At 37.1% G+C, this 22,008-nt stretch overlaps 1 protein-coding gene across 7 annotated transcripts in view; it reads left to right on the top strand.

Annotated features, from left to right (window-relative positions):
* Window positions 1-22,008, top strand: part of mtd (mustard) — a 2,476,738-nt gene that overhangs the window by 1,661,659 nt on the left and 793,071 nt on the right. For 5 of the 7 annotated variants that reach the window (XM_067759877.1, XM_067759878.1, XM_067759876.1 and 2 more), the window contains 3 exons: window positions 5,620-6,109; window positions 6,162-6,325; window positions 6,768-6,899. The exons of 1 other annotated variant lie outside the window; for it this stretch is intronic. In XM_067759877.1, the coding sequence (XP_067615978.1) occupies window positions 5,620-6,109; window positions 6,162-6,325; window positions 6,768-6,899 (786 nt within the window). The remainder of the gene's footprint in view (window positions 1-5,619; window positions 6,110-6,161; window positions 6,326-6,767; window positions 6,900-22,008) is intronic. One more of the 7 variants, XM_067759879.1, reaches the window with a different exon arrangement.

Genomic DNA, 22,008 nt, shown 5'->3' with positions numbered 1-22,008 from the left:
AATGTCCCTTCAACCGCGTTGACTGATACGAACAGGCTTACCAAAGACTTTATGAACAATGCAGCTCAGGAATCTCCACAAGGCTGTGTCGGGACTTCCAGTGAGACGATCTCTGGCAAATTAAACGATGCACGAACTAATAGTGGTACCTTTGCGGCTGTTTGTTCTACGTTACCAATGTTGATCTCGCTGAACTCCCCAATTCATCCTACACCTCCACCGGTATCTTTAGCTCCAACAATAACAGTTACCGATACTGGGGTTGTTGCTAGCGATACAAATGTACCTGAAAAAAATAGTACTTCTTTGACGGGCTCGATAACCAATGCTAGGTCAAGCAATGCGTTTTCTGTCAACTGTTCTATAACGGCCGCACCTTCCCAGCTCTCTGGTGCGCTATCCGCTACTCCTTTGCAGATGACTGCCGTGCCACCTCGTAGGGCTGTATTTGTGTCCCGATTACACGCCTCGCTTACCGAAAATCATAAATTTAACTTTAAATATGAGAGAGACATCTCCTCATTTAAAATATCCCTTTCAGATGAATATTTCGATAAGGTACTTGATTCCTCTTTTTGGCCTAAGCATACTGTGGTTTACTTGTTCACAAGAAAGGCGAGGGCCGAACCTGTTTTATTACAGCCAAAAAACGGTATGACGAACACAGTAATAACAACACAAAGGTAATTGCTGATCTGTCCCGTCTTCTCATTAATTACCAAAATGTTCGTGGTTTACGATCAAAACTTGTTCCATTCTTTCTTAATTCTTTCAACTTTTCTGCACAAGTTGTAGCTTTTACGGAGACCTGGCTAAAGCCTGATAATTACAATTCTGAGGTTTTTTTAAATAAATATGCTGTTTATCGGCGTGATCGCATCTCTAGAGCGGGAGGTGTCCTTATTGCTGTTGAATCTAACCTGTCATCTGAGTTGATTTCGCTGGGCAATATCTCTCATATCGAATTCATAGCAGTTAGGCTTTCATTCGGTAGCTATAGCGTAATTGTTTGCTGTATATACCACCTCGTTCGGATATGGATGTTTATGCTAGTCATAGCTCGGCCATCTGCGATTTGCATTCGCAGTTGGGAGATAACGATCGACTTGTTGTTGTTGGTGACTTTAACTTGCCAACAGTTAGTTGGGTTAATATAAGTGATTCAAACTTTTTAACTCCCACTGCTCAACATGAGTTTCTCAATTGCATGTTATACTCATCTCTTTTACAGATTAACAATGTTCCAAATAGTGGAAATAAAATGCTGGATTTAGTATTTGTGGATGGCTCGGTGGGTACTGCTCTTACGAAATCCCACCTTTATCCCTTCCAGAAGACCCTCTTCACCCTACGTTAGAGATATCACTTGATATCAGCCTACCCCGTAGGATTCAAGTACAGTCTCGTACCCGATCTAGATGCTTCTAAAAAGCGAATTTCATTATGCTCAATGATCTGTTGGCTTCCCATGATTGGTCGGATCTCTATGCTTGGACTGATGTCGATTCGGCTATCTCTATATTTTACAGTACGCTTGATGGCTTCTTTGATACCTGAATTCCTACTCGCTATACCCTATGTTCGAATAAGCCCCCTTGGTTTTCAAAGCAACTTATCAGACTTAATAACATTAAATCTAGGCTTTATAAGAGATTCAAGAAATCTGGACTATCTGCAAACCTCTTTAAATATCTAAATAGCTCGTTCTAAATTTCACCGTCTTAATCAGCTTTGTTATAAAAATTACTTGAGTTGTTGTAAAGCCCAATTTTTTAGAAATCCAAAAAAGTTTTACAGTTTCGTAAATTCAAAGCGGAAAACTTCTGGGTATCCTTCCTCATTAACTTTTGGAGGTAAAAAAGCTTGCACTGATGACGACGTTGCTGAACTATTTTCTGAGTTCTTTAAGTCCACGTATTCATCCATTGGTTTTCATTCCGGTCAATATCCCTATCGCTTAGATAGCTCGAATTCCATTAGGAATCTTTCTATTGATGGTAATGTTGTTCTTCAGAGTCTTCAATCTTTGAAGCCCACCTTTTCTCCGGGACCGGACGGTGTTCCTAGTTGCGTGCTATTTTAAAATTATTTGAGCTATCTGTGGGATCTGCGTCATTCCCGGCACTTTGGAAACAGTCTTTTATTATACCCCTGCATAAAAAAGGTAGTAGGTCAAAAGTTGAAAACTACAGGGTTATTGCTAAACTTTCAGTCATTCCTAAAGTCTCTGAACAGATTGTTAGCAGTCAACTCCAATATCAGTGCTCTAGTCTTTTATCTCCTTTTATCTTCAACCACTACAAATTTGCTTGTATTCACCTCTATAGTTATGGAAGGATTTTTAGCGAACAAGCAAACGGATGTCATCTACACGGACTTCAGCAAAGCATTTGATACCGTCAACCATGAGTTACTTATTCATAAGCTTGATTTACTGGCCTTTCCGTTTCACCTATTAATGTGGCTGAAAAGCTATCTTTCTTACCGGACCCAAAAAGTCCTGTTCAAGTGCAATCTGTCGGAATCGTTCGGAGTTTCCTCCGGCGTACCCCAGGGAAGTCATCTAGGTCCTTTGATCTTTGCCCTTTTCATTAACGACTTGTCACAGACAATATTATATTCCAATACTATAATGTATGCGGATGATGTAAAACTTTGCTACACTTACTGTCCTACCGATTTGAGTTCCTTGGATCTTCTTCAAGCCGACTTGGACTCGTTCCGATGTTAGGTGCACAACAAATTGACTAGCTTTAAATTGCTCTAAATGTAAACATATGACATTTCACCGAGTGAAGCCAGCATTGAAACCTTATGTAATAGATGGTACGCCTTTCGAGCGTATATCTATTGCAAATGATCTAGGTGTCCTTTTTGATCCGAAATTGAATTTTAACATACATATTTCATCTATTGCCAACAAAGCGTTGGGTTTACTTGGATTTGTTCAAAGATGGGCTAAAGAGTTCGATGATCCCTACCTCACTCAGGTTCTTTACACATCGCTGGTTCTTCCAATACTCGAGTATTGCTCATGCGTTTGGTCCCCTGTTTCTCAAAAGCATATAAAGCGTCTTGAGTCAGTTCAAAAGCAATTTTTGATATTTGCATTGCGCGGCCTTAATTGGGACTCAAGTCTCCACCTTCCTCCATACAGAAGTAGACTTCTTCTTATTAACCTACCCACTCTGGAAAATCGGAGAATATTACTGGGGGTATTGTTCATCCGTAAGCTCATTATTGGAGAAATTGATTTTGCGGACCTTCTCAGCCGCTTGTTTTTTGCGGTTCCCCCTAGAGTATCCAGACACTACGTTCCTTTCTATTTACCCCTTTATCGACGAAACTTTGCTAAAAATAATCCTCTTCTTATCTGGTGCGCGCACTACAATGACTTGTATAGCTGTATCAGTCTTGAATGTACTTTTGCCACTATACGTAATGCAATACTTGCCTATCTAATTTAAGAGATACAAGTTAATTAATTGTATATTCCGATCAGTTCTCTTTTTAAAATAAAATTTATCAATAACAGGCTTTTCTGATCTAAGTCCAGCGTGCAAATAAAACTAGATTATTCCACTATTATCCCAACGTTTCGCTAATCTTTGTTAGCATCTTCAGGGGGGTATTTATTTTAAAAAATCCCTGCCACAAACAAAGGTTAAAATTGCAAGATAGTTAAATGAGTAAAAATTTGTTTAACAAGAAACACTTACACTATTGGATTTCGTATCGAAAACATGAACATAAAACAACAAAAATATTAATCACTTAAACATATACATGAATAAACTATAATCAGTACCATCTAACCATCATGGTAGTCTTGTCAATACTAAATTTTGGAGTTTACTTCAATTTCCATAGTAAATTTTAATTTGTCATGGCATTTATTTAAATTTTCAAGAATTGTGTTGGCATCGTTGCGTTTAATTACAGCGAAAATGTCGTCCACATATTTGCATATAAATTTTACAGTTCTTCTTAAGTAGCGCACTGGAATCTTTATATTCCTTTTTTGTTGCGTAGCGTATTTTATAAGTAAAAAAAATAAATGTAAGGCGCGATAACCTCCGAAGAGGTCTAAGGCCGAGCTTCTCTTCCAATTTTCGTCGTGCTCCTCTTGATTTTCCCTACAAATTGGCTGGACGGGACCTACATGTTTTATTCCGACTCCGAACGGCATCTGCAAGGCAGATGAGTTTTCACTGAAAGCTTTTCATGGCAGAAATACACCCGGGGCGTTTGCCAAACAATGCCGAGGGGTGACCCCGCTTAGAAAAAGTTTCTTCTAATTGAAAAATCTTATTTCTAAAAATTTCATGTTGCTTTGCCCGGGGTGCGAACCCAGGGCATACGGTGTGATAGGCGGAGCACGCTACCATCACACCACGGCGGCCGCCAGTATTTTATAAGTGGATCTGATAAATTTGTAACTGTTTAAGTTCTTAGCACTGATGTTACTGTTGACTTTGTAATATTTGAGTGATCTTGATCGTAATGGCGTTTATGATCACTTCGACAACGACAACGATAAAGAACCGATTTAGTTGCACTTTTATAACACGTTTTAGAAACTTTTTGGAGCAATTTCCAATTTGCTAACACTCACTGATTGAAATTTGTGTATTTCTATTGATTTTATGTTATGTTTTTTTGCATAAACATGTAAAATTTCACCAAATAGCCGGTATTTTCGCGTAGGTAACGAACGAGAGACGTCGATAGGAAAGTTCGGATTCTCTAAAGCTGGATCGCCAGTGTAGTGGTTGAAACAACTTTATATATTTAAGGCAATATGCCTAAAAGTATGTTTTTATTTAATCGAAGATTTACAGCAGAATGAAATTTTTGAAAATTCATTTATCAAGATTGAAAATTAGAAATTCAATATTATTATTTTCAAACAAATATTTAACGTATTACAATACAAAGTATAAATAACAATATAATTATTAAATACAATTAACCCTACAGTAATTGTATTTTTTTAATAAAACAAAACAAGAAAAAAAAACAGAAAAGAAAGAAAAGGTAAAAAGGGATAATAACCATTAGGTTGTGGTGTTTATTATATTATTGTGTTTTACCTAGTGACCACTGCAGTTGTTGAATTTCAAGCACAGGGCGAACTCTAGTTAAAAACGATTGCTAACGGCAATAACGATCGAAAAGTAGATTAAGCAATTTAATCATTAATTATACTTGTCGGGGGTATAAACCTAGGACAATCGACATGGTTAGCAGACGCACCACCTCCATTCCAAGGGGTGTAAAGTATTGCAAGTTTCTTTTAATTTGATTGCTTTCGAACCGGCAAACGAAAATCAACACATAAACACATTTAATAAATTAAATATATAAGGCTATTCAAATTCCTTTAAAGGATTTGTTGCAGACAATCCAAGTGCTCTACGCAGACTTTCGTAAAAGAAGGTATTTTTAAACTTCCACATCCCCACACATTTCATTTTCGTGTCAACCCAATTACCCTAAGCGTATAAAAAATAATTATCAACGCACTACTGTAAACCCGTGTACTTGTATTATTATTTTTGAATGCAAATTAAAATCGTAATTTAAAAAATTCAGCCTCTATAATTTTTATTCCCAAAGGTCATCGGAAGACGTGGGTGACAGCGAATCACATACAACTATTGACAGCGGCGCCCGGGGACCAGATCCACACACGGCCACCTCCATTACTGGCCTCTGTGCAGCTAGTGGAAAAGGGAATACGACAGGAAGCTTGGCTGCTGTCGATATCGAACACTTGGCGGAGCTATCTAAGCAGTCGTGCTACGACTCGGGTATTGATATACGTGATCCCATTTCAAATTTGCACCCCATACCAAAGAAGACCACTTACACCGATGCCGATATTGTGCTGAGCTCTGGCTGGGTGCCACCGAAAACGATTTCACCACCGCTTATGAGCGAATCACCATCACAGAGCTCAGTTATCCCTGCACAAAATCTAGATCTTGTTGCCATTGGGGGACGTAAGAAAACCTCCAGCGTTAGTTTCAGTGTTGACGATAACACACGAACAGCGATCGCAGCGGAAAATGTTCAAAATGACAAGAATGCTGAGAAGAAAAATAAAGTATTGGCTATAAAGAAGATTTGAAAGTGATATCTAAATTTTTTTCTTGTAGATGCTTAAACGTTTATCATATCCATTAACTTGGGTTGAAGGTTTGACTGGAGAAGCAGTTGGCCCTCCAGGAAGTGGTGGCGGCCTTGGAAAGTCGGTGGATTTTGAATCGGCGCCCAATACAGGCGATTCGAACCACAGCGTATTTTCGAAAGTATTCTCAAGGTGAGCTTCAAATAAGCAGAAAATAAAAAAAATAGCTTTTAATTGCAAAGATTATTGTAAATTGCTTTAGTTGATTAGTTTAATTCTATATAAATACGAAACTAATTGGTATTAAATTTTTTCTTCTATTTTTTTCTTAAAAAAAAAAAAATGCTCACAAATCTTGCGGCGATTGGATATTACATTCAATTGAAAAAACACACACATATACACAAAAATTTGTATACGTATATTAAATATTGTTCCACACTACTTTCCGATCGATAAAAAAAATACTCGCTTTTTTAACATGATCACCTAATTTCCAATTTTTGTTTTTCTATTTTTTTTTTTTTTTTTTTTTTTTTTTTTTTATACATGATTTATAACCTAACACTCCACATACCACTTCATTGTAAATATTGCCACTACAAAACTATTTGGTTTAATGAAATATTTACAGCTCACCCATCACTTTGGTCTCAGAGTTGGGTGGTAATTTATTTTCAAAAACACCATCGGAAGACTCTGGTGGTTCACCAGTTCCCCCATTGACTCCGCATTCAACCCATTCTGAAGGTCATATTTCCACTGGGTAAGACAATTTATTTTCAATGGATCTTCAAAGTAAAAATAATTATTGGGGATTATAATTACAATTGTTTTATAATAAATATATGCTCTGTTAAGTCATATGGGCATTTTCGCAAAAAGTTCAACCACGAGTGCAAAACTCGAACTGTTCCTGAAAACTTTTTGTTGATCAATAATAAATCTCAAAGGTCTTTACTTTATAAATATAAAAGAATTTTTATTTTCTTTTAATTTTGAGCCGATATATACAACGAATATACAAAATTTACAAAAATCGTAACTCTTTTGACCAAATATACCAACTTTTTTCCTTGTTATATTCCCTTATTCAAAGTAATACTATGATGTTTTTATAATTTAAAAATATCTTCTACTGATAGTAACATAATGTTTAACAAGCATAGAGACTTAGTGGAGATCGAATAACGGTAGTTTTTTTTTTTGATTACTTCTGTTTATATTCGTTTGGCGCGTCCGTTACCGAAAAACAGCATTTATTGTTCTCATTAGTACACACAGTGTTGAAGTGTAAATTGCTTTCAGACTTTAAGCAAATAAATCATTTCACTTAAGAAAAGTAGCCATTGACTCTCGGCAAAAACGATTAATAAAATTTATTGGTGTTTGAAATTCGTCGCATCCGTTACTGCAAACCTTAAATATTAAATAAAGTCGTAGAAATTGCACAAGAGTAAAATTTTATAGATGGCAAAAACGGCAAAAGAAACAAGAAAAGCAATAACAATGAAATATAGAGAGAAAATGAAAGAAAACGCCGAGAAATGGCAGGAATACAAGAAGAAAGAAGCTAAACGAAAGCAAGAGTACCGAAAAAGAGTATCGCAAAAAATGAAAAGTGATAGCAATTTATTAGAAAAGAAGAAAGAAAACGACCGTGTTAGGCAGCAAGTTTTGCGGCAAAAAAAAGAGCGTGGATAATATTGATAATTTGAATTGCGAAATTTACAGCTGTAAGCAAACGATGGGAAAAGCTATGAAAAAAGTTGAGCGTGCGTTACCTAAAAACCTGAATAGAAAAATAGCTATCCTCAAATCTTTATGCAATAAATATCTTAGGCCAACAGAAACGATGGATGAAAATACTATCAAGTCATCAAAAAGCCAGATGCGTGAACAATTAATTTAAAAATTCTTTTTGCAAGATGGAATCAGCGTTCAAGCTCCTGGGAGAAAGATACAATGCTAATCAATGGAAAAGTAGTCTCAAAACGTTTTATGCTTATGACCTTAACAGAAGCATATCAACTTTTCAAAGCCGAATATACCGAGGAAAAAGTCTGCAAAACTATTTTTATTCGTTCTAAGCCAACTTACATTCAGTTAATCAATAATTTACGACACAATATGTGTATCTGTAAGTACCATGCAAACTTTATTTTTTTACTAGAAGGCTGTGCAAAGATTATACGGCAGATTCCTGCCAAAGCTGATTTATTTCTTACATCAGTTTGCTGCGACGTTGTGAATGAAAAGTGCATGGCTAATACTTGTGACAGCTGTGTACGCGATATCACATGGAAACAGTGGAGAAAAGTAGACGATCGCATAACTTTAAACTACACTATTGGTCCGTTAAGTGACTTAATTCATGATGTAGAGATTCAGCTACCAGCTTTTAAAATGCATTGTTTTGTTAAACGTCACCAACAAAATTACTTTGAAACTAAAAAGAAAAATTTAGCAGCTAATGAAATTGTTATTCAAGTTGATTTTGCTGAAAATTATCGCTTGACATGCCAAAACGAAATTCAAGATGCCCACTTTAGTTATACCCAAGTGGAATTTTTTACGTGCGTAGCTTGGGTTCCTGGTGAAACCAAATCCTATGCTATATCAGTGATAGATTGATTCACAGTAAATTCGACGTTTACTGCTTTATTTCCAAAGTTATCAATATCTTACAAAACCAGTACAAAGAAGTTACCAGCATTTATATTTTCTCTGATGGAAGCACTTCCCAATTCAAAAATAAATTTATTCTTTCTAGATTGCAAGACTTGCAGCTGAATTTCACTGCGGAATCTTATAGTGGAATTTTTTCGCCACTTCACATGGCAAAGGTGCTGTAGACGGAATAGATGCCGTAGTTAAACGAAAAATCTGGCAAATCGTTAAAGCAAGAAATATCATTCTCGGCGAGGCCTTATGCTTCTATGAATGTGCTAAGAACAACATTGATGGAGTTAACATTTTGTATATCTCTGGAACACAAATTGATAGTTTTTCTAATCAACTGTCAGAGTTATGGCAAAATGTTCCAAATATCAAAGGAGTTAAAAGTATGCATTGGTTTTAATATTTCGACAGTAAATTTATTGAAGTTGCTCGGACCGTCTCTTCATTAAAGAAAATAATTAAAATAGACCATACTAAAAACTAATAACTTTCTTCTTAATTTTTTAAGTCGTTTTTATTATAATGTTACTTGAATTTTTATTTTCAATAAAATTGAAGTGTTATAATGAAAAAAATTCTATTTCCTAGCTCATGGAAAATTTTGTCGCGTCCCTATTTCTTCTATACTCAATTAAAAAAAACTAAGAGAAAATTATCGTATTTCATAAACCTACGAATAACAGTCATCTGTTCGCATTTATTAACATATATATAAAAATCCTTAATTTGCTGAATTTTGTATATTTCTGAATGCGCCTCAAAAAAACTTCTATTTTTTGTCATCTCCGTATCACTTTATAATTGCTTATAATTACGTACTTATTTGTAAAAGATCCTTCCCATATATATTAAAATCTAGCACTCCGTCATCCCTTTAAAACAATATCAATATATATAAACTTTTACTTTGTCTTTGTTGTTTTGGACGCACGTAAAGGCGTACAAATGTCGCGTCCGTTACCGCGGAAATGCCCATATGTTACATACTTTATTTTCAGGGTTTAACTGAATTTGTAGCTATAAACGTAGTATTTCCGTTTTCAAGTAGGAAACATTGTTTTTATGCCTTATGTTTGGCTTCCCTAGGTCAGATCTGACCATAGCCTTGGCCATATCATGGAAATGGCTTGACATACACTGTAAAATGCTTTTGCCGTCCGTTTTGACTACAATTAAATTGACCAATAAGTGAACACGACAACTGCCCAACGGCATGGTAAATTTGATATAATAATTTCATTTTGACCTAATGCAGACAAAGCATTAAATCTTTTATACATCTCTTGTAATACCATTACATAAATATTGCACGACTTATTGTAAACATGTCGGCCACCGTGATGAGACAGTTGCGCGCTACGCCTACCACATGAATGTCCTGGGATCAAGACACGGAGAAATCAACATCAAAATCTTTGGAACGATTTTGCTCATGGTATAGGGGAATCCTGAATGTAAGGTGTAAGTGTTACCGTAAGCGTGAGCGTAATATTTGTAAGAGGTATGCTATATACGGGACACATGTGCAATTTAAATTCAGGCGTAACATGTAATACTGGTATATGTACTGCATGGAGTACTAGAGAATGTATAAGCACATGCGTGACATGTAACGTTGGTATATGTATTGAATGGAGTACTAAAGAATTTATAAGCATATGCAGAACCGTGGCCGCAAACTGCTAAAATCTACCGAAAAGTGCGGTATGTGGGGGACAACATCCGTTAGGCAGTTTTAGATGCCACAACGGGGGGAAGCAATCACATTACCAAGCGGCCCAAGAGCTCTTATCCCAAACAATGTTTGAAGGAGGATTTAATAGGAGTACTTTCAGAACCGTACAGAAGTACTCAGGAGCAAGGTTGGCTCTCAGATTCAGCTAAGAAAGCCTCAATTTTGATACCAGGAAAACTTCTCCCACAGGAAAAGATGGCACCGACAGTGGTGGATTTATGTGGGCAAAAATCAAAGCAATATACATATTTAGTTGCCGTTAGTTTACCTTCGAGCATGACTAGCCCGGAGTTTGAGAGCATGATTCTTGGGGTGAGCAAGAAGCACAGAGAGACTTTAATGCTTGGTCAGCTGTATGTGGTAGTAGTCGAACTAACGATTTAAGTAGGAGTTCTTCTCGAAAGCTTTACATCCTAGAGCTAGAGCTTCAAACGAACTGGGGAAACATACATTCGACACTGGCAGTAGATGATCAATTATAGATCTCATCTTTGCTAGTAGCGAAATAGCGAGGCGTGCAAAGTGGTCCATCAGTAACGTCTACACACTCAGCGACCACAAAGCTATTACCTTAGATCTAGTGGAAATTTCACCACGAATAGCTTCCAATCAACTACAAAAACGAAGATGGAAACAATACCTTTTTGAACCACAAATGTTTGATGTTGTTTGGAATGATGCCACAGTGCGAAAGACACATGCGGAGGACCTGTCGGTTCAAATATCTAAGTAATTAAGTACGGCGTGGATGCTTTCATGCCGAAAAGTCTCGCCAAAGGAAATCGGACTCCTGTGTACTGGTAGAACGACGAAATAGCGGAGGAGCATAGAAAATGTCACAAATCACGGCGAAAGGCACAGAGGTCACGCTCATCACCACAATATGGTGAGCTACATAGTACCTACAAAGCCCATAGACAGCGCTAACAAATGTTATAAAAAAAGAGCAAGAAAGCATGCTTCAATAAACTAATTGAGAGTGCCGATGTTGATCCATAGGGATTGGCTTACAGAACGGTGATGGCTAAAATTAAAGGGCAGAAATCAGAGCAACCTACACATCCAATACGGTTGAGAGGAATCGTAATTTTTTTCCCAACACAAGATTACTGGTCCTACCACAGCGAGGACCTGGATGATGTGGAAATCCACGAATAACAGAGCAGGAGTTCTAAGCATAAGAGTAAAGTCAAAGCCTTTCTTGAAATGTTTAGGAGTAAATATTGAATCAAAACTAACTTTTAAGGAGCACTTGAGGGCGGTGGCAAAGAAAGTATGTAGAGTTAGTGGGGCCCTAACGCGAATAATGCCCAACATTAGCGGCCCAGGCGAAGCTGCTCGTCAGCTATTATCCAACGTAACCACCTCGATAATATTAAATGCAGCACCATTTTGGCACGGATCTAAAATGCTCAACCAAAAAGAAATGCTGACAGCCTGCCATATTACTGCTATACGAATAGCATGTGCTTATAGGACGGTGTCCGACAAACCAGGATTTTTATCTCGAAAAGTCCCGAAAGATTTACTGTCAAGTGAATAGCCGATCTGTATGGCATTGGAATCGACCGAAGAATATGCCAAGAAAAGCGCAAGGTCACAAATATTAGTTAGGTGGCAAGAATGGTGGGAAGGTTAGGTTAGGTTGAACTGGCAGAACCATAAGAACCTCACACATACTGCATGAGTCCGTAGTGTTACCAGAAGTTTATTTAACGACCAAACTGAAAACCCCCATCAAAAATCAGGACCTATGTTATAAAATAACTTCGTTCTCTCGGCAAATACTAGAAGCCTTCTAGGACCTATGCCACTTGCTGCTTCTAGATATGACAACTGTATCATCATCAGCTGGAGTCTTAGCCTGCCAAACGCGGGGCAGGAGCACAAAACGTGCTTGATCGCTTCCTGCTCCAACCCGCACTTCCTACATCTGCTGTCACTGACCAAGCCTAATTTAAAGGCATGTGACGCCAGAAGGCAGTGTCCAGTCAAAATACCCGTCATGAGTCTACAGTCCACTCTTTTTAATGATAGAAGGAACTTTGTTAGTCTAAGGTCGTAAGACCTACACATAATCTTCGACACTTTACAGCCCCTGGCTTGGACCCACGCCTTTCCCTCTTGTTCGATCATGTGCACGTCTCATCTTCTCTTAATCTCGCACAATCTAATTGGAACGTCTGCGGAGCAAGCTTCAAGGGATGCGCCCTGTTTAGCTAGTTCATCCGCTTTTTCATTCCCATGTGCCCTGGGACCCAGTATAGATGTATGATTTCCCCGTTCCGCTTATTTCTAGGGATTAATTACACTAACACACTTTCAGATGCTGTGCTATGCGAGATTATTGCTTTAATTGCTGCATGGCTGCCAATACAAAAGGAAAACGGTTGCAGTTTAAGCTATTCTCTTCCAGTGTTTCTAATGCTTTGGTTACGTCTAATACTTCCGCTCGGAAAACGATAAAGTGATCTGGCAGCTTGTAGGATCTGTTTATTTCCGGATAATCACAGTATACCCCCCAGATCGTACTCCTTTCACTACTTTGGAACCATCTGTTTATACATTAGACTGGGTCGATTTATTAACCGCTATCGCGCCATAGATTTTTCGATAGGATTTGGGCTCAGGAAAAAAAGTTCCACTGCGCATACCCAAAAAAATAATTTTCGAGCCTGCAAAATTTCATTTTTTTGACTTTTTTTCGACTTTGATTTTTAGAGTTTTTTTCATGACCTACTAAAAAAATTTTCATTTGATTGTAAAATTATAATGTATACCCTGTCCGAAAATAATTTTTTTAGTAGGTTTAGTAGGTGGCTGTAAAATTTTTTAGTGTAGTTCATGAACAGAGCTAGGTAAATTCAATTCCATTACATTCCTCAGTAATTGGAAAAAGTAATCAATTCCTTTCCTCCACAGCAAAGGAATTGATTACATTTCAGTTCTTAAGAAAAAATACCAAAAGTAATTTCGTTTTTTTGAGGCTCGAGTACAAAAAATTTTTTGTTTGTAATTGAAAAAAAAAATACCTTGCTGAAATGTAATTTCTGCCCCAGTACTTTCGAAAGGAATTGCAAATGTAATTGAAAATTTTCCAATTACATTACAAGGGATTGAAAAGTGCTTTAAAATTTCTCATTCCATTCCTCAAAGGAATTGCGAAAGTAATTGAAAAACTGCAAGTTAGTCTGTGCATAGGAACTTACTCCGGTTGATGTGGGTGACTTTTCGGGTCCAGTTTTCATTATTTCATCAGATTTTCTTGTGACTGGTAACTGAAAGCATTTGAAAACACCATTGAATATCAAATTATTATCCTCTTAAAGTTCCCAGCTAAGTAAGGGTATCTCCTTTTCTTCCTCCGCTATGGGTGGTGGCTATAGGAAAGCAGCATAGTTTTTAATTTTCTTTGATACATTCAGCTAGCACAACGTAAATACTATTAATGTTCCGGACAACTTTTTTCTCGTATTCTTGATCTTTTGATCCATCCATAGTTGCCTCCTCTGAACCATATTGTAATAAATAATATTAGAGCAGATAATGACAAAAAGTCGTCCGTATAAAACCTCAGAAGCGTTTGAAATGAAGTGTAACTAAGGTATAGCTCACTAGGTGCTACTATATATTTAAAAGTTTGCGTTGAAATGATGCATCGTTTCGCCTCCTTGTTTGAAAAGTTTAGTGGTCAGATGTTCTTCTGTGCCTCATTGTTTTTAAGTCGGGATATATCCGCCTCCTCACTGTACGATGTTTGTCCTTGTACCAAGACTATGTTGGACGGTTTATTATCTCCCTCACTTTTGGCAATAAGCCGTTTCGAAAAATTTGTGAGTTTTTAGACAATGGTATTCCTATCATACCTTCGTTAAAATATATATGTATATCATATGCACGTGTATTTGTGACTGAGCTCCTCCTAAAAAACTGGACCCAATTTAATGAATATTTGTGTCTATGTTCAAGGAGAATTGTGGATGCTTTAGATTCACAGCTTGGTCCGTTTTATTTCTTATTTTGCCTAGAAATTAAGCAGGGGCTGACATATTCTAAGCAAAATTAATTTATGGTAGGATTTCCTTGTAATTTGTTACGGGGGTATTTCCTTGACCAGGTTATTATTTGAGATACTCCTCTTTCCGGGAAGCAGACCAGTGGCCGACCTTGTTGACGATTTTTTCAGACAACAATGCTTGCCACGTTGTTAATAAAGCGCAAAACTCCACGGTACCAAAAGTTAAAGTATGGATACCAAGCGTGATCAAGTCGAAGGATACACTAATAAGAATCCGAATATACTGACACAGGATTGGACATTAGGATCTATACATTGATTTCCATTGTGTTGCATTATCACCAGCCTCAGCGCTATCATTCTAGCTCACCTGATATATGTTCAAAAATTAATTAAAAGATTCTTTAAAGAAATTGCGCCAGGCGCTATCATGACCTAGACAGAGATAACTTTACTCACATTAGGAATCTCAACTTGAATACTCTGCGACTGGTAAATTAACACAAACGTGCAATGGGAAGAGCATCGAAATAACTGCAACCTATCTTGGGTGTCGATAAGTCGTGGTTAATAGTCAAATCCTTGTCTAACACAATTAAACGCAATGAGAATATATCCATCGCCTTTGGCGATACAACTCTGCGAACTCGAGGACATGCGTGAGCGGTTTTTTCAGGCAATTTTTAATGCGTCCTTGAGGAGACAAGGCCAGATGACGTGCAAACAGAGGGGAACATAGACACAAACACGACGTGTGACCCGTTACCATCACCCCACAGAGATTAAAGATGTCATGAAAAAAGCCAAATCTTCTAAATCAATAGGTTCAGATGGAGTAGCCATGCCAATGCAAAAACATCATGGCGCTGAGGGAGAAAGCTACCTGACGTACGTTTTCAAGCCTGGGAAACCGGCTAACCAAGGTAAGTCATAACGAACGGTATCAATCCGTTCGCCAGTAGCGAAGACATTGGAAACCTTCCTGCTCCGTCAGTTTACTGCGAATCTTCGCCTAGCCACTCATCAGCTTGGTTTCCGCAAAATACATAGCACTACCAGCGCTGTCAAAAGCTTTTGACACAGTCAACCACGGTACTCTACTCCAAGATATAGAAGGTTCACCCTTTCCCCTTTGTATAAAAAGACATACTGCAAATTATCTGAACCTAGCCGACCAAATCCACGGCCACTCTGGTTTGCGACGTGGAATATTGGAAGTTCACGTCGATGTTGTTGCGCTACCATAGGAGTAACATTCGTTCACACTCTCACCTTCAAGGCATATGTCATCGAAGTTGTATCTAAAGTACAAAGCCGTAACAAAATCCTCAAGTCGCTTGCCATTAGTACTTGGGGAAAAGATGAAGAAACGTTCCTAGCCACGTACAAAGCAATTGGCCGGCCGCTCGACAGCAAACCTAAACTGCAATGACACAATCTTACCATACCCGTCGTCATATATGGCGAGGAGAAATGAATTTCCAGTTATAGAAGACAGTGCTTGAATCGCAAAAATATTTTTTACACTAAGAATTTTTCAATTAATTTGCAATTCCTTTGAGGAATGGGAAATTATTAATTACATTTGGCATTCCTTGTAATGTAACTGCAAAATTTTCAATTACGTTTGCAATTCCTTTCGAAAGTACTGTGGCAGAAATTACATTTGAGCACAGTATTTTTTATACCTTTCATGAACATGAAGTGGTATATTGACTTTGGTCCGATGTTAGTAACGTAGAGAAATATAGAAGATAGGCTCACCATTAAGTATACCGAATTGATCAGGGCGACGAACTGAATTGACATATCCATGCCCGTCTGTCCGTCTGTCTGTCTGTCTGTTTGAACGCAAACTAGTCCCTCAAATTTTGAGATATCTCAATGAAATTTGGCACAAGGATGTATTTTTGTATTGTATTAGGCATTTGTCGGATCCGGTAGGATCGGACCATTATAACGATTTTGGTCATTTCTGCCGCAATTTAGAAAGTATAAACGTGAAACTCGGTGATAAATATTCTAATATATCATAGAAGATATCCTGAAAAAATCACTTTGATCGGAGCTATATATAGTTATATCCCATACAACCGATCGTTCAGATAGAATGATTTTTAGCCATTTCTCCCTTAATTTCCAATATAAAAACGTTAAACTTGGTGATATTTATTCTAATATATAGAAGATTTCCTGAAACAATCACTTTCATTGGAGCTATATGTATATAGTATATACCTATCCCATACAACCGATCGTTCAGATAGAAACATTTTTGGCCATTTCTCCCTTAATTTAGAAAGTATTGTAACGAATTTACTTGCAAATCCTCTTATTTGCGCTTTTGCTAAATTCGAATCACTAAACTGTTGAATAAATAACTCCAATATTGAATAATGGAAAAATGGCCTTTATTAAAGTACTTCACAATAACACTTATACTTTGCAACTAGCTTGCTCAACAACCAAACTGATTGATAGCTCAAATGAAACTCACTCCTCGCCTCTACTGTCGCGCCTTTTATACTTTTTGATTTCTCATTGCATACTTCCAGGCTTTTCCATTCCAGAACTTACTAGTTAGTTTCAGCTACAAAATCGCCAGCCACAACTACGTTTATAACTTCTCATTTGAGTAATACTTGCACAAATTATTGCCCTCTCTTGTGAGCAATTCAGCTAAGATATATGCATATGTTGGTGCATTGCTTCTCCGCTGCTGGTATATGTACATATGTGTAGACGCAATTATTGATTCGTTTATGTAGATACATAATGATTGATCTATGGATGTGCATGATATCACTGTATAGCATCGGCTTAGAGTTGGCAGCACCCCTTAGTTTTGCTAATATTCGTAACACTGTCCTCCACCTAAGTCTGATCGTCCCGATCAGACAAATCTCCCGATCTAAACGTTGCCAGCCTTTCCAAATGGACCACTTTCATTTTGGTTCGTGGTTTACCGATGGTTTGTATGCGCTACAGTACATCGTTGAGCCGTTTTACAACTTTGTATGGGCCTTCCCAATTACAGTGCAATTTCGGGGTCAAACCTTTTTTACGTTGTGGGTTGTATAACAGCACCAAATCTCCTTCCTAAAAACCTTCCGAATTAATTGCTTTATCGTATCTGGCTTTCATCTTGTCACTCATAATCTTTGTTCGTTGCCTTATCAGATCATGTATTTCTCTTAGCTCTTCTTCCAAATCACTAGTGGATTTCTTGACATTTCTCTCCGCATTGGCATCTATCCCAAACTTCAAATCAGCTGGTAGTCTAAGGCCATTGCCAAAAATTACTTTTGCAGGGGTTTGGCGAGTTGTCTTATACACTGCTGATCGGTACGCCATCAAGAATAATGGTATGCGGGTATCCCACTCTTTATGGTACTTGTCTACTACTTTCCTTAATTGCTCCTCCAATGTTCTATTGAATCGTTCTACCATACCATCGGGTTGAGGATGCAATGCAGTTGTCCGTGTTTTTCGAATGCCCAATGATTTACACATTTCCTGGAACACAGCTGATTCGATATTCCTGCCTTGGTCTGAATGCAACAAAAAAAAAAAAATATGAATTGTGCAACTTGTAACGACAAGGTAGACCGCGCTGATGTAGCTAAAGTTGCATGTGCGGATTGTGGCGCCTTTTTTCATGCCTTATGTGCAAAAATAAACCCGGAAGACTTGGACTAATGAAGTCCAATAATATCAAACATCGCTGCGACGGCTGTAATCTCACCCGTCGTAAATCCCTGTATCTACAGCCATTACCAGTAGCCGCAGCTGCAGATACTAATCCTAAAATTGCAGCACAGCCAGCCGCTAAATCTTTACCAAATATTTCCAACAAACAAAAATTAAGTGGAAATAACCAAAAACAACATACCCAAAAGTCTGTAAACAACATCAACAGAAACAATAATAATAACAATTTCACCATCAGCTCAACAGATCAGGTTCAAAGTACACAACAAGTGCATGAGAATAAAATTTCTGAGAACGGTGCATTCTCTAAAGAAATTACATTGCAGTTGTTGTATGAGGAAATATTAAGCTTGAAAAAATTCAATGCTGACTTTTTCAGCACTGTGAAGCAGCTGAAAGAAGAAAATGCAAAACTGAGTAAAAAAGTAAACAGACTTGAAGGTATGGTTAATTGGAGAGAGCAACAATTGCTAGAGTGCGCTGTCGATATTGTTGGAGTGCCAGAGCTTAGCGACAAAAACATGAGAGAATGCACACATCGAGTTTTAAACTCAGCTTTGGGCATATCAGTCTCTCCCGATCAAATAATGAAATGCTATGTGAAAAAACAGAAGCATAAACAAAGGGCTCATAAAACAAATGTCATTCGCGTGCATTTTGCTTCCACTGAGCTGAAGGAAAAAGTAATAAAAATGAAAAGGAAGTCTAAGGGAAAATTAACGGGTGAACTTTTTGGAGATGACAAAAAGGGGAATATCTACATAAAAGCAAGCTTAACAGCATACAACGCAGCTTTGCTGCACAAAAAAAATAAAAACTATAAATAAAAACTATAAGTATGTTTGGGTTACTAATAATAAGATTCTTATTAAAAAGGACGATAATGACAGTGTTGTTGTTTTAAGAACTTTGGATGATTTGTTGAAAGTAACTTAATTCAACTTAACTTTGATTTATTATTATCTTATATATATTAATAATTATAAATGTTTATAATCTTCTTGAAACATACAACAACGTCAATATTAGTCCCATTAACGATCTCGATATTTTATCTAAGCTTAACAACTCCTTCGTTATCGTACATCAAAATATTCGCAGTCTCCGGCAAAATTTTGATTTACTGCTTTGTAATATCGAATTATTTAAAAATTATCTAGATATTATTTTTGTGTCTGAAATCTGGATATATGCACACGAAATACAAGATTTCAATATTCCCAATTATAAGTTTGTTGCAAATACTAACGAGCAGTATTCTGCAGGTGGATTGGGAGTATTCGTCCGTAGTACGTATGATTTTGAATATTTCTGCTATCACTTGACGAGCGCGGATGTATTGAAGCTGACGTTAAGTATCTCTGGTAAGGTCTTTAGTTTTATATGTGTCTACAGATTACATTCCGTTTCCATTCACTCCTTTATGGAAGAATTTTCACTTCTCCTGGAAAGTGAAAGATCGGCTATTCTTATTATTTTAGGTGATTTTAATTTAGATATTTTGGAGCAGAGCTCTGCAGCTGATAATTATAAAATTCTTTTGCCTAGTAATGGTTTTGTGTCGTACTTGAATGAGCCAACGCGTTATGTCTCTGTTACTTGTCTTGACCATGTATTTTGTCGATCCAATTCTAATACCCATTCATTTAATAGTCTTAACTTTGACCTCAATATTACGGATCACAAAATGAATGGCTTGATTATTAACAAAGTTTCTGAGGAGGGTGTTTTAAACAAAAAGGCGATTACGAATAAAATTAGAATCAATTTCAGCCTTCTGAAGGAAAGCCTTTTATTTGAGTCCTGGAGAGAAGTTTATAATGAGACTAATGTATCCATGGCGTACAGCAACTTTTCAAACATCTTTCAAAATCATATCGTAGCCGCAACCTATACGCTTAAGCCCCGTAAATCGGCTAAAAGTCTAAAACCGTGGATTAGCGGGTCACTCATTTCTAAGATAAGGCTAAAAAATAAACTTGCGAGAAAGTGTAGTAAGCATGCCCAAAATCACAAACTTCGTAGACGCTATGCTGTCTTGTGTTATACCGTGAAAAAAGAAGTTCGCTTGCAACGTGATAATTTTTATCGCAATAAGTTTATTGCTTTTCAGGGTAATTCAAAGAAAGAATGGGATGTTATTAACAGTATGTTAAACAGGAATAGTAGGACAAAAGACACGTCAATTGCCCTATCAAATTGTGATGAGATAATTACTAACTCTATGGAGGTAGCAAATCTTTTCAACGAACACTTTTCTTCTATTGAGCATACTTATGCAATGATATCTTCATGCAAATGCCTTGAGTTGGAGTTTATTGAGTCAAGTACGAACAGTAGTTTTTTCTTCGAACCCTTTACCGGATTAGAAATTTTGAAAACCATTAATTGCTTGAATAACTCAAGATCATGTGGCTATGATGGTATATCAAACCATATTTTAAAAAATGTGGCTTTTATTTTGATTGATATCCTTGCACACCTTTTCAATTCTAGCGTGTTCTCTGGACCTTTCCGTCCGACTTGAAATGTGCTATTGTCATTCCACTTTTTAAGAAAGGCAAGAAAAAAGACAAAAACAATTATAGACCTATCTCTTTGCTGTCCTCTATTTCAAAGGTTTTTGAGAAAATGATTAAAAATAGGATTCTTTCGTTCCTGGAAAATACAAGCTTTTTTAGCTCAATGCAGTTCAGTTTTAGATCAGGAAGGTCTACTGAAGATGCTTTACTTAGGTTTTGTTGCCTTATAAATGCCGACTTAGATAACAGAAAGAATTGCGCTGGCTTATTTGTGGATATTACCAAGGCTTTTGATATGGTAGATCATAAAATCTTGCTAGATAAATTGCATTGCGCTGGTTTTCGTGGGTTTATTCATAATTGGTTTAGTTCCTACTTAACAGGAAGATTTCAGAGGGTAAGAGAGTGCCACAAGGGTCTGTATTAGGCCCAATGTTGTTTTTAGTTTACTTGAACTCAATTTTTTCATTACCTTTCTACGGAAAAGTAAATGCCTTCGCGGATGACCTCGCGATTGCATACGGCTCAACAAACTTTTTAGATTTGGTGGCAGGTATCAACCATGATGTGTATTTGCTAAGAGCGTGGTTTGCTAAGCATAAGCTTGTTGTGAGTAAAAAAACACAGATGATGTTTTTTAATCTACATGCGAGAGATATGCCTGACGGAGATATTGTTTTCCATTCTACTAATTGCACGCATTTTTCCCTACATGGCTTATCTTGTCCAATGAGTTCTTTCAATTGCAATGCTCATTGTAGCAATTCCTGCTTTACAATTGAAAAAGTCTAGGAGTTTCAATATTTGGGTGTGTCTCTTGATCAAAGTCTTAACTGGTCTTCACACATTTCGCGTTTAAAAACCTATTTGCGATGTACGATTCGACACTTTTATAATCTTAGAAACATTTGTAAAATGAAACACTCAAGGTTCTGTATTATGCGCTAATCCACTCCAAGCTTCAGTATGGCATAAGCTGTTGGGGTGGGGCATCGTTTAATAAAAACAGCCCCTCCTAGTTAGTCAGAAATACCTTATCCGAAAAATCTGCAAGTTAACCGATTTCATCACTCCATGGAGCTTTTTACAAAACTTGGAATTCTGCCGATAAAACACATGTATTACTATAAGACATTAAAAATATTTTTCATTCGATGCGGTTATTTACATAGCCTAGCTTCGGATAATTATAATCTGAGGGCAAACA

Source organism: Eurosta solidaginis, chromosome 1 (assembly GCF_040869045.1).
Source record: "Eurosta solidaginis isolate ZX-2024a chromosome 1, ASM4086904v1, whole genome shotgun sequence".
NCBI lineage: Eukaryota > Metazoa > Arthropoda > Insecta > Diptera > Tephritidae > Eurosta > Eurosta solidaginis.
Note: the sequence above shows the minus strand (reverse complement) of the source record. Positions and strands in the feature narration are given on the sequence as shown.